This window comes from Anthonomus grandis, chromosome 22 (assembly GCF_022605725.1).
Source record: "Anthonomus grandis grandis chromosome 22, icAntGran1.3, whole genome shotgun sequence".
Lineage (NCBI taxonomy): Eukaryota > Metazoa > Arthropoda > Insecta > Coleoptera > Curculionidae > Anthonomus > Anthonomus grandis.
This window is the reverse complement of record NC_065567.1, coordinates 23,369,702-23,384,548: the sequence shown is the minus strand read 5'-3', so window position 1 is coordinate 23,384,548 and position 14,847 is coordinate 23,369,702. Positions and strand designations below refer to the sequence as shown.

The 14,847-nt window shown below is 29.3% G+C and overlaps 1 protein-coding gene across 1 annotated transcript in view; it reads left to right on the top strand.

The window, feature by feature from the left end:
* The first annotated feature begins 474 nt into the window (after window positions 1-474).
* The window catches only part of LOC126748871 (lachesin), a 195,132-nt gene continuing 180,759 nt past the window's right edge, over window positions 475-14,847 (top strand). Inside the window, exon 1 of the mRNA XM_050458390.1 lies at window positions 475-734. Within this exon, the coding sequence (XP_050314347.1) occupies window positions 668-734 (67 nt within the window). The 5' untranslated portion in view covers window positions 475-667. The remainder of the gene's footprint in view (window positions 735-14,847) is intronic.

Here is a 14,847-nt window from a genome sequence, read left to right as displayed (position 1 = left end):
TAACACTGTTTATTTAATTTTAATATAATTATATATATTACTATTTCGTATAAAACAGCGTTATTGGATTGGATAATATGGATAAAAAACAGTGATTTTCTAGAAGAATTTCATGAAATATTTGAGATGTGGTAATCGACTTTAAAAACTAGATATCTAAATTCCGTGTCCATTTTCTTAAATGCCGAAATTTTCTTCCTCATGTGTAACTCTTACGGGCGTTTAATACACGTATTTCTTACTTTTCTTATTAGAGGCTACCGAAAATTTATTGAAATATTTAAAAAATAAACAGGTCTATTAATCTTTTGAAGAATTTTCCATCCTCAACATTCACGTATAAAATATCCCTTTTTATATTCGAAGGTGGAAAAAACATATATATATAAATAGTTAATGCAAAAGAAAAATGGTTATGCAGGTTTCCAGCATCCCGTTTTGAGTTTCCACGAGCGCAGCTATCTTCCAGCTTCTGTCGCATGTTCCTGTCCGCCTGCGGCAGTCGTCTCACGACTTCTGTCATGCGAACTCCTGTTCTGGAATATACGGCCCGTCGCTGTTCCACGCGAGCATCGTAAATTAAAATTTTTTTTTCATCCGGTTAAACGTTAACGCGGGAAATTTTCGAATTGAGTTCCGTCACATTCGGAAACGTAAAACGACAATTATGAGAGGAAACAAACGGAAAAGTGTGACCGTTACGGTGCTCTACATATTGGTCATAATAAATCAAGGTGGGAGATTTAAGATTAAGTTAGATGTAACAGGTGTTACGGCGGTCACGGTTTTATGTTTAAGGATAACATGGAACGGCTCGAAATGAGTTTTGGAATTTGTTGGTTTTTTTTTTGGCATAACTTTAAAATGCACGACGAACGCTTTGGTTAATTTACTAGCGAGTTCTGAAACTTGTTACGTGTGCCGTATGAGATTATGAATATTTTAACGAGTTAATTCTAGATAATTTACACTACTGATGATCATAATTTATAATTTGAGTTGGAGGGTTTATATTAGAATAATAAATTATTGAAATTTTTTTTTTTCATTTTTTAGCGCACATTTTATTATTCACTTTTTTTTCACATATTTTACAAAAAAATATTTTTTAACTTGGAAAATTTAAAGCATATATTATTAAAAAAAATAAATTAATAAATCCCTTTTTTTATGACTGAATAAAATCCCGGAATTAAATATTAAAGACATTTAAACAAACTCTTAAAAAATAATTAACCCTTTGAATTTAAATAGGGTAAAAATAAAAAAATTAAATCAAACCATAGAGGAGGAGGGATACCTTTTAGCATAAAAATTTATAATATTTTAACCGCATTTTTCAGGCATCATTAAAATGTTCTTAAAGTAAAAACTAATTATTATTAAAATTTCAATTTGGTTTATAATGAAATTTTGGGCAATACGAGCCATTTATTTTCCTTGTTATCCTTTGTTAATTTTTTTTCATATGCTATAATAATTTACAATTTGTAGACAAAGCTTAAGTAAAAATTAAATAATACAAGAATACAATAAAAAATACACATAGAGAGAAAACAAACATACAGTACTCGATACAATTTAACAAAATTGTATGCGATCAAAGTATAAAAAAAAAATAATTAAAAAAAATATAAAAATCAATATATACTAAAATGTATATAAGATCAAAAGGTAAACAAATCAAGAGTTTATAGCAACAGGAGCACGTACAATAAAAAATTTAAAAAAATTACTTTTATTTTAGTTTTTTGTTTTAATTAAAAAGTTTAAATTTAAGTATGAGTAATATATTAATATTTTAATTGGATACGATAAAATGTTTTAGACAGCATAAGCAATTTACGATCAAATAATATTTATAATATCTATTAAAACACTTATATATCAACCTGTATATAAATTTAATAATAACATACATATCTTATCCAGTATAACTTATATTCAAATTAAATACAAATAGTTTCAAAGTTTTCAAAAGATATGTGCGTGTATCATAAACTATATTATGAGAAAATAATTTTTTCTATTAACTAAATATTCGTTTTTGTCAAATATATTTCGTGAAAAATATTAAGTAAAAAAAATTAAAGAATTTATTAAAAAAAAATATTTGTTTTAAATTAGTAGATCCTCTCTATTTATCGTCGCAAGAAAGTCGCAGAATTAAATATTAAAAGTATTGAAATAAAGTCCGAAAAATGAATAACCCTTTTAATTTACATAAAATTTAAAATAACAAAAATTAAATTAAACCATACAAGTAACAGAGCTTTAAAATTATTAATTAAAATAGGCTTATTTATATAAAGATACTAAGTACCTTGGACTTTGTTGATTCAATTTATTTTAAGCCGAGGAGGGATACCTTTTATCATAAAAATATATAATGTTTTAACCCCAGTAAATCTTTCAGGCGTGATTAAAATCTGCTTAAAATAAAAATTGTTTGTACTTAATATTTTAATTTTATTTACACAAAAATTACGAATGCATTTATTACCCTTGGAATTTTCGTTGTAAAATTTTCCTTTATTGCTATGTATAATCTAATTGGATACGACAACAAGTTTTAAACAGCGATTTACTATATAAAATAATATTTATGGTATATAAAATGCTTATAAAAATAATTAAATTAGATATTAACTTATATATTATATCCTGTATAATTTGTTAAAATTAAATACAAATAGTCTCTTATTATTATGTAGTTTAGTTGAATAGAATACACAAACTTTTTATATTTATTGTTTTAAAAATTAGTATAAATTATATTATTTGTACTTAATATTTTAATTTTGAAAATTTTAGGCAATATGGGGAACTTATGCCACCTTGCCATTCGTTTTGTAACCTTTTCATGCATAGCGTATGCATAACTTAATTGGATACGATAAAAATTCTTAGATAGCACAAAAAGGAGAAAATTTCGGCATTTAATAAAATTGACACGGAATTTACATATCTAGTTTTAAAATTCGATTACTACACCTCAAATATTTGGTGAAATTCTTCTGAAAAATCACTGTATTTCATCCATATTATTTAATCTGATAACGTTGTTTTTATATTAAATATTTATTTATATAAAATTATATCAAATTTAAATAAACAGTGTTATTAAATTAACTATTGAATATATATTTTCTGCAAAAATATTGTTTTTCATCATCACCACCCTTACCCCCCCCACCCACCGCAAAAATTTTCCCAGGAAGAAATTCTTTTAAGAAATCACTGTTTTTCATCCATATTATCCAATCTCGTAGCACTATTTTTGTATTAAATTTTACTAATATATATAACTGTATCAAATTTAAATAAACAAACTGTGTTATTAGATTGGATATTAACGACGAAACCAGCTGGTATTCATGCGTATTATTTTGGAAAACAATGATTTTTGAAAACAATTTCTTAATGGTAAGTTATGTGGGGTGGGTGGGGGGATAAGGATACTGTTAATGAAAAACTGTTTTTTTGCAGAAAATAATTGCCTGAGAAGATAATGCTTTTTAAGAAAATTATAGGTGATAAAAAAATCTATAGTTTTTGTGTATAGACTTTTCATACATAACCTTAAGAATTTCGAGTAAAACGTGAAAAACCCTATTTTATTTTTCGAGCAAGGCTATGAAAATTACAGTGGTTGTGCCATTTTTTATCGCAAATAAGAGGAAATTTAGTTTTTTTAAGATAACTTATTAAGTTTTAAAAAAATTTGGTTCTAGACAACTTTTCATTAAGTATGTGATTTTTTTCCAAACATTTTTACATCAAATTTTTACGGGCATAAATAATGACAAAAAAAAAACAAGAGATAAGAAGAGGCCATTAGAGAGCCTCACTATATCACAACCCAAAAAATTATATTAGTGTAATATTACCTCGAATAATAGGAAACAAGACCCAAAATACGTCACGTTACGTCAATCTTCTAACCCCGAGTTTTTGTTATAAAATTTTTTACTTCCCTTGGCGAGCCGTATTATTGTTCTCATGTGCGTGTCGCATTTAGACAAAAAAAAAATTATTCCAGTTAAGTAACAATAAGTTAGGGACAAACTCAGTGGGCATTCTAATACAGAACGTACAAGTTTCGGTAGTTTGATTACCGCTTAAACTCGGTTAAACAGATTAAAACTACGAAGTCGCCTGCAACCGGAACACTTGGTTTAATTATTTCTAATAGCCGTTATTTTGGTTAACTTTCAAAAGTTTTATTAGGGACTTTTTCCCATTTTTATACAAATAAAACCAGAGGGCTTTATAATAACCGCCCGATTTGACACTTTAATCTGAACAAGTTCGAATTTATCAAAGGGTAAGTTACAGCTGTAAAACGTTTTCAATTTTTCGGGTGTATAATATTGCGGGGGTGATTTTTATCGAAAAAGTTACTCAGGTGAAATTACGTCTTTATGCCTTCGGCGGTTTTCTGGAGTATATACAGTTAAATGCCCGATAAGTCAATAACTAGAACTGTGAAGTTTATCCCTTTAACAACTTGCTATTTTTAGCAAAAAAATATATAGAAACTATACAAAAAATTACATGTTTTAGGGATCTCCTACTATGTCAATTTTATTATATATTTCCCATTTAAAAATTAATAATTTCATTGATCACAATAACTTTTGCTATATATACATACGTATAGAATATAAATATTATAAAAGGTGGATCGCATCTATTTATGTTATGCCTAAAAAATCAGTTTACAGCTAAATAATTTTGCCCATTAATCATGCTTCTAGTCGAACAATAATTTGACTTTTTTATCATAACTTGACCCTATTCAAATGACTTGAAATTTATCTTGGCTATTTTAAATATTTAATTCAAAAAATAATTAATTTTTTAACATTTTCTTTATATTTATTAGAAACAATTTATGTTTTAGTATTTTAATCGGGCATATCCTGCTGAATGGCTTACGCGAAAAAAAATATAATATTTTTTTAATTTGAAATATTTAACGTGAATTTATATGTTGCGTCAATAAAATTCAAAAGAAAATTGAATGCTGCAGCGAATTGAAAACAAAGCTGCGGCAGCATAATATAAGCATGTAATTGCATAAAATAATCATTAATTTATCATTAATAAATAAAATATACCTGGCCTTTAGCAGGGTAAATGTATGTATTTGGGATGAATTATGCGGTATCTCTTTAAAATATGCGCGATTTATAGGTGCATTCCAATTAATTTAATGTTTTTTTTTAAACGCAATTTATGTAACAACAAAAAATCTAGACTCAATGAATAATCGGATAGTACTAGAGGCAAATCTAAAACAAATTTTAATTTTCTCAGGGAACTAATTAAAAAAACAATTATGGAATTGGCGACCCTCTTATTGGCAGCTTTTCTAATTACTGTTCAGGGTAATTCATGCCCTAATGGAAATTTATTTTAATTTTTTGTACGATACTTTCTTGGTAACAGTTAATTGGAAAACGTTAATAAAGGAAAGTTGTTGTTAATTTATTTATTGTTTCATCAGCGGAAATAATCGTGTTCATTTAAGTTATGCACTAATTTAAGGGATACTAAGTAGAAAGAAAATCAACGTCTGTTTGTTGCACAGGGTATATTTGCAAACGATGCCATTCTGGTACTTCCAGTTGAGGGAGAACAAGAGGACAAATAAATGTGAATTACACACAAAATGTTGCTGACGCTAATCGAATAGTCGTTAGCATTAGTAAATCCCACTTGAAGTTAAATGCGATCGCGGCTTATTCTGCCTAAAATCCTGCAACACTCGTCGAATGACCTAAATCATTTGGATTACTCAAATTATTTAAACGCACGATCTTTGTGAAATGCGGTTTACGCTTTAAGACTAGGAGATATTGTTTAAATTTACTGGGTGCTTTTCACTACTATTTTGATGCTAGATACAGCCTGTAGCAGTTTAAACTAGATATATTTTGCAAACAACTTGTTTAAATGAATTGTTAAGCCAACAAACTTTCATGGTTGAGACCACTACCGTAACAAGGCTCTCTCACTAAGTAAACTAGTTTATTTTGCTTTATTGCGTTTAACCTTAAATTGCAAATTTAAAGCTAGGAATATGCAACTTAATGTGAAACGTAACGGTTGTTTTAAATAATATTTTTTCAAGTTCTTGAATAGTTTTTTTATTTCTTTTTAAATCATTCTCTATGAGACTTGGATTTTTATTATGACTTAAATAAAAAAAAATAATATTCTTGGTATGAGCTAAGAATTGTATTTTTTTACATAATTAAAATTATATTTCAAAAAAAATTAATGTTACTTCAATCCTACATACTATTTGAGTCTTAGATCATAAGAGAAAATTTAGAATTTTTGAATTTATCTCAGTATCTTACGTAAGTCATTTAACACCATTGAAATGAGCTAAAAATTGTTTTTTTTAAAGTAATTTGACCTGTTCTAAATAATATTAATTTTTCATACTACCTGAGTCACCAGTGGGTTACCATCTTAGTGGGATAATACTTAAAAAGGGCTTAACATCATTTACGTAATTTGGCTCATAATCATTTAATTACAATACTTTGGTCTCAAATACGTCATCATGAATAAAAAATATAAAATCCTTTTGATCCTCCGCTGATTAACTATCCACTATCATGTAAATTAAATCAGATTATTATTAGAAAGAAAGATAGAGCTTACTAATTGATGCCCAATATGTGAGCAATAAAGACAGTGCTGACTGCTAAGAGGGATACTGTAAAATTGTAAAAAAAAATAAATTTTATTACTGCTTATAAGTAGATGAAGAAAGGGAATTTACCAGTATACAATACAAGCCAATACTAATTGCTTTCAACTAAAGCTGACCGTTCATAAAAATATTTTTTAACTTATAGATGGTTAGAGGGATCTTGTAAAATATGAATAAACAAATACTCCATAAAATATTTACTAACCGCTTTCTATGTATCGTTAAAAAAAATGACATTCATCACTAACTAAACTCTTCGTCTACACAATACGAGTAAACTCCTAAGTCCTTCGTTCTCGAATCCAATTTAATACATGACCCATAAAAAGACGTTTAGCGCGGAACTTACCAAGGGGTATTAGTAACTCCCTAGCTAGAAAAATTGGGGTTAGGGTTTATTTATCCTTTAGAATAAAACAGTTTATTTTCTGAAAATGGAACAGAAGAATTCGAGGTGAAAAAGTCTTAACATTATCGCCTTTTTTTCCGAGTAAATAGTTTCTTTTAAAACACTAAATTAGAAAAACTAATTAATAATAATCATAGTCTTTGACGGTACAATTTTTAGATAACAACAAAATATAGAAATATTTTTAAAGTCAATATAACTGTGGCATACCTTTCTATAAATGACAAACAATACAATATATTACGGAAATTTTCACAAATACACAATCCAAATTATAGACACAACCTCATAGTACTAACTATAGATATTTTAACAAAAATTAACGTGATTCCTATTTTTCATATTATCTCAATTAAACAATGAATCCATTAGAATGAAACGAAAAGTTTTACTTGACCACAAAATAGGCCTGTGTTCAAAATTTCTCATTTCCTACATTGATACAAAGACAAAAAAAAGTTTTTGTTTCCTTTATAAGTAAATAAATATGTTATTCTACTATAAGGAGCAGAGAAGCGGAGAAGGCATAAGCAGTAACTAGGAGAAAATTAAAAATTCAAACAAAATTGCAAAACAATCGACTTTCGGGGGATTATATTTTACTGATAATCAAAAATAATTAACAAATGCACTTTAAATTACTTTATCAAAAATTTTTTAAAACTATTATAATTTCGTGTAATAAACTGTGTTAGTTCAATATTTAAATTTTTTTGGTTATGACTTCCCTTAATTTTTGTTTTTAAATTTTGCGGTAAAATCTTAAGGATTTTCGGAAGCAAAAATAATATATTTCTTTGCAAATGAGATTTGTTAAAAAAATATGATTTGACTTAGCAGAAAGCAATATCATAACTACAACAAATTTGTTAAAAATCCCAGAAACGATTAGGATTTTATCCTACATGAAAGTTATATTGGTTTACTAATAGTTGGTTCATCTGCTTATAATAAGATAATAAGCGTGCAGAAACCTCTTTATACCATAGATCAATCTCAAATATGAATTTTGAATATTTTGTTTTCTTCGTTCAACGATATTCTTGATTGTAAAAAAAATCACTTTAAAAACTGTCACATCAATTTATAAATGGAATTTTTAAAAAGACAACCTACATGAAAATAATTTTTCATGCAATTATTTTTATGTAATAATTTTTCAATTATGAAAAACTAAATTAAAATTATAAAATTGAATATTAAAAACTAAATTAAATTATCAGAAAATCAGATATGTCTTTCATTGATGGATCAACCCCCATATACATGAGCACTTTCATTATTTATATCATTATCCTTTCAGTGGTCGCACGCGGACTCTCGCTCCATTTTAAAATGTTTTTGGTTATTGACTAAAAGTTACTGCGCACCTCGGTAATAGTATACTTTTGTTTAATCTTTAGAATGGCTTTGTATGAAAAGGAGCAAGACAGACTAGAAAAATTAATGCAGGAATGTTTGGAAAATGAATTTGAAGAACAATTGCCTCTGGATGAATCTGATGATGAAGAAGAACGCGTCGTCAAAACAGAGGTTTATGATCCTGATAGTGAACAAAATTTTCGGATACTGAAATTAAAGTAAATGAATACAATGAACGTCCTTTTTTTATAGGCAAAGACAAGACCACAAAGTGGCGAAAGCATTGTCCTTCAAAAGCTGTCTGAACACGGGCCGAAAATTTAGTTACGCATTTGCCTGGTCCCAAAGGAGATTTAAAAAATCAAAAATCTCCAATAAAAATATGGCAGCATTTTTTTTCTGAAGAGATAGTAAATACCATTGTCCAGCATATTGAATCCGTCCGTGGCAATTATTCACGCGAAAGAGATGCTAAACCCACAGATTCTGTTGAATTGCTTGCTTTGATAGGTCTCCTTTATTTAGGTGGATTGTTAAAAAGTAGTCATTTAAATGCTGAAGATTTGTGGAAAACCGATGGCACTGGTGTTGAAATTTTTAGGCCTGCAATGTCGTTACAAAGATTTCGCTTTTTATTAACACATTTACGTTTTGACCATAAGGAGACACGTGAAACTCGTAGAGCCATAAACAAGTTGGCGCCAATAAGGGCTTTTTTTGATAACTTCGTGCAAAAATGTAAATCTGGATTTACTCCATTTCACTATGTTACTGTGGATGAAAAACTAGAAGCCTTTCGCGGTCGGTGCAGTTTTCTCCAATACATACCAAGCAAACCGTATAAATATGGACTAAAAGTGTTCGCTATGTGTGACTCAAAGGTGTTTTATACATATAGTATAAAAGTTTATGTGGGTAAACAACCTAAAGGCCCTTTTCAAGCTAGCAACTCTCCAGATGCTGTTGTAAAAAGACTGTGTGAAACAATCAGAGGTACTGGTAGGAATGTAACAACTGATAACTGGTTTACTAGTTACAGCCTTATAGAGAATTTAAACCAAATTTTAGACTAACTTTAATAGGAACAGTAAGAAAAAATAAAAGAGAACTTCCGATCCAATTTTCACAACCCATAAATCGTCGAGAATAATCATCAATGTTTGGATTTAATGAAACCTGTACACTTGTATCCTATATACCCAAGAGGAGTAAAAATGTTTTGCTAATGTCCAGTTTACACAACGATGATGCTTTGGATTCTGAAAATGGAAAACCGGAGATCATTATAATGTACAATCAAACTAAAGCAGGGGTCGATACGGTGGATAAGTTATGTTCAGTTTAAAATTGTAGCCGCGCTACTCGAAGATGGCCAATGGTCATATTTTATAGTATGTTAAATGTTGCCGGAATAAATTCATTTGTTGTGTACAAAGCTAATGATCCAGGTGCAAAAATAAAGCGTAAAGAATTTTTACGTCAACTTTCATTCAAGCTTATTGAAGCTCAACTTAAAGCTCGTGTAGAGATTCCAAATATATCAAAAGTTACCAAACTTTGAATCCACGAGATCCTTGGAACAGAGACTTCAGAAAATCCAGTTGAAAATGTACCAAGTCGACGCGGACGTTGTATTTTATGCGACAGAAAAAAAAATCGTCCTACCCGATATTTTTGCAAAAAATGCAATGCAGCTGTATGCTTAGAGCATGCTATCACCACATGTCCAGATTGCTTTGAAACAGCTGAGTGGGAAAATTTGACCTTTTAGTTTTAGGTTTTTTTAATCTCGTTTATTTTTTTTCTTTTGTATAATTACCCGTCAATTATGTTAAAATAAAAAACAAACAGTTGAAATAAATGTTACTAACGTTAAAATGTATTTTTTATTTAAACCAAAAATATTTTTAGTTTTTATTTTAAAAGAAATGATCTTTTTAGGTACAAGTGGTTGTACGACTATTTTTTTGAAAATGGGCGCGGCCGCTAAAAGGTTATTAAAACACCCAAAACTCTCTAATTTATTATAAGTATTAATTGTAATCTTTATACATATACACATACCAATTCTCTTGAAAACAAATGCATAATTTTTCCCTTAGCCATTTTTTCCTTTCCCATTAATTTTTAAAGCAGTGGCTACCATATCATAACGTCTCTTTTCTTGTAAACATTATATTTCCTTATCAAATATGCCATGTTACCTCTTGTTACCAAGTTTGGCCTCTCTATTGTGTCATTTCTCTTTTTACATAAGCTATTGAATCCTAAAAGTAAACAACAAAATATACAATTATGTTTGATGACCAAGAATTTATACTACTTTTAACATCGCTCCTGTTTTAATTATATATTATATGTTCTTCATTCTTAAATTTATTTCGGGTCTGACAATCAGAATTGATCTCCCTATTACTTTGCGCCCTCCAAAAGGTATATTATTAAAAATTCCTAAAATGTAAAAATGATTGTTTAATCATTCTATTGTGAATATCAAGCAAACATTTGTTTAAACTATTACGAGCCCTAACAACTATATATTGGGACAAACTAAAATACACATGTAATTTAATTTTTAATATACTTCTATTTTTTAAACTTTTTTTTTAATGTAATATTGTTTAAACAGTTAATTAATAACAAAATCGATTCATTAGGAACGCAAAAGCACAAAATATCTATTCTAACACACCAAATTATATAAAAAATGCTAATATTAGGTGGCAACTAAATAATGGGACAGTATCAAGTCACGAGTTAAAAATGATACCAGAGAAGACAAGTTGGCTGCAAAAACAAGGTTACCAGGGGCGACAGACACATTTGTTTATTTTGAAATTGCTTCGCTGTCAGTTTGGGTAACTCAAACACTTCCTTATTAATTAAAATGGTGCGTGGTATCTCGATAAATTCAAAAATTCGTGAGTTGGTGGTTAAAAATTATTCCCTATTAAGTGGCGGATGAACTAAATATTCCTAAAAGTACTGTGTTTAATATAATAAAGCATTATGGGGGAACTGGAGAAATTTTACATAAGAAAAGAAATAGCCCAGGTCGCCCAAAATTAGTTTCTGATAGGGATAAAAGAATGCTTGTTAAATTATGCAAAAAAGGTCGAAGAAATACGGTACGGCAGGTAACGGCAGAATGGAATCATGAAACTGGGCATAATTTGTCAAGAGAATGTTGTCGCAAGTGGATTCATAAATGCGGATTGAGGTTTTACAAGGTTATTGCAGATCTTACATTAAACAACAAACTTTTTTAATACATTTTTTCTTATAGGCCAAGGAAAAACCGCTTTTAACAGCAAAACAAAGGAAAGCCAGGCTGATATGGGCAAAATCTAAATTGTCCTGGTCAGTAGAAGATTGGTCCCGCGTAATTTTTAGCGATGAATCAAAATTCGACGTACGTGTTGGTGATTACCGAAAACGTGTGGTTCGCACAAAAGATGAGGCTTTCCATAAGAACTGTTTAAAACGCACCGTAAAGTTTCCTAAAGGAATAATGATTTGGTGTTGCATGACACTTGGAGGATAAGGGTGTTTTGAGTTTATAGAGGGCACCGTAAATGCTGCAAAATATCAACAAATTCTACAAAATAGCCTACTTCCAAGTACCGCGAAATTAACAGTTAATGAAAATTACATATTTCAGCAGGATGGGGCTGCATGTCATACGGCCAAAAATTACAAAAAAGTGGTTTGGGGACCACCACATAAACTGCCTTTCTTGGCCTTCTAACAGCCCAGACCTTAATGTCATTGAAACAGTATGGCATAAAATGAAACAGACATTAAGGAACAACCCTCAAAGAACATTGCCAGAACTTAAGGCCAAAATAGAGCACATTTGGAATGAATTTACCCCCGAACAGTGTAAGGTCTTAGTCCAATCAATGCCCAAAAGAATTCAAGCAATTATACAATCTAACGTTACTCCATTTTAAACATTAGAGTTCGCGTTTGTCCCATAATTTAGTTGCCACCCAATATTAGCATTTTTTAAATAATTTGGTGTCTTAGAATAGATATTTTGTGCTTTTGCGTTCCTAATGAATCGATTTTGTTATTAATTAACTGTTTAAACAATATTACATTAAAAAAAGGAAGTTTACAAAATAGAAGTATATTAAAAATTAAATTACATGTGTATTTTAGTTTATCCCAATATATAGTTGTTAGGGCTCGTAATATAAAAAAATGCCTGGGTACTGTTGGTACACCTTGGACATATAATGTGTTTCTTGTATTCCTCGTTAACAAATTCTTGGTGAAAATTCCAAAAAGATGTCTGTTTCTCATCGATATGCTTGAAAATTCCTTCTCACAGACTTTGCAGATTGCATACATGTTGACTAGAAAATACATAATTCAGATTAGAACTAAAAAAAATTTTTCTTACTTTAGTGTTGCCATAATTATCATAAACAGATACTGCAGCAGCTAAAAAAGAAATTATACAGTAAAAAAATCGATGGAAAATTTATTAGAAATTGAAAGTCAAACACTAAAATGTTTTTTTTTTGACTCAAAATTAGCGTAGAACCGAATATTATAGATAACGGTGTCAACACCAAACAGTATGATTGTTGTGAGCACTCAAATAGTCGCAAAATCGATATAATAATAATTATCGATGATAATTAAATCATTTGGGAAGCAAAACAAATAAAATTTGCAATCTAGGTTAGGAAAAACAAAACAAAAGTAATTATTATAGACAACTACATCCCAAAAAAAAAGCTTAAAAAATCGAAAATATTAGAAAATGATCAAACATCCATTAAGAAAAGATTAAACATGTTAATAATAAAATCTCCTGCAAATATTACACGATCATATTTCAAAATAATTACAACCATTTGGTCTGTCAAAATTTGACTCGAATTATAAGATGGTTTGAATATTCCTTAAAATCGAAAAACTTAGCAACCATCGAACGAATATTTAAACGAGCATTCTTAGTAACACTTAAGCAAAATAAGTAAGTTAGTTGGGGCAGTGGTGATGTCTATGGGCACAAATGAAACGACAAAGTAAATATACTTAAATAAAACGTTTTCAAAAGTGCCGGTCCCCTCCTACAAGAAAATAATTGCTTTCTTTGGCATTCCTCTTTGTATTTAAGGCCCTCATAACGTTATGCAAGCGGCAACTGGCACAATCCCCATGACTTAATCCTCCGACAGCAAAAAATATGTTGGATTTTGTAAAACTCCTTAAGCTCTGTTGTCTCGGGTAGAGTTTCATGTCAGAGTAAATCCATCTTATTACTTTTTTATAAGCCTCAACAACATGAGAATCTTCCTTTTTTTATCGCTAATTTTTTACCCCGCAGTAAGAAAAATGATAACGAATACACATACTGTGAAATCCTTAATACTTAACTGGGAATCCTAGGCTAAACAATTTCTTTTTCTTTAGTACCCCAGAGGTTTTAATGTAAGAGTGAAATAAAATGAAACAGGGTAAGCCGATAACGTATGCATTAAGCAATGGCACCCTATACTATTCCTCAGGGTATAACCGTGTTAAGTGTAGCACTGGGTGGTAATATATTCGATGCAAAAGTACGTTAGTTGCTCTTTTGTGTTTTCGTTTTCTTTCTTGTTCAGCCCTTTGGCTATCGAGTAAAACAACTCTGCCAAATAAATTGTATGCAAAATGATTTTAAAAGTATTCCGGGGCGGCCGTGTGGATCTTTTAAATATTTATGTCAAATTTTCTGTTTAAATTTCAACTCATGCACGTATACAGGGAAACACGCTTTTTTATTTTTAAATAAAAAATTGGAATGCTTGAGTGTGCTTTTTTCGCATTTATTGCTTAAATTTATTCATAATGATTAAATTGGGAAATTAGATTAAAAAGGAAGCAGACAGACTCTATAGTGTCAAAGAACAATGACAATATTATAGTGATACTGAGACAATGAGTCTGAACATTGTGACTCAAGTGGATCAGAAGAAAAAAAAGTCAAGAAGAAACTTTTCCAGAAACAGAATAGATCAATACATACTTTGTAAGGAGAACCAATTTTTATTTTTTTTTTTTTTTTTTTTTTAATTGAAGTTCACACAATAATGAGGGATTATCTTTCACAATGATATTTTTTTGCTACAATTTACAATTTTCCTTTATACCTAAAAAATAAAATGTACCTTAAATGTATATTAATTTTTTTTGTTTCTTACACTAGTATTTGTAAAAATATTTATAGTTTTAAAAGGAATGAATTTGAATTTTTTCACCCTAACATTTTTAGTTTGCAAAGACAGTGTGATGAATTGAAAGTTACTTTACTTTGAGTGCCATTGAACGAAATAAATTTGGATTT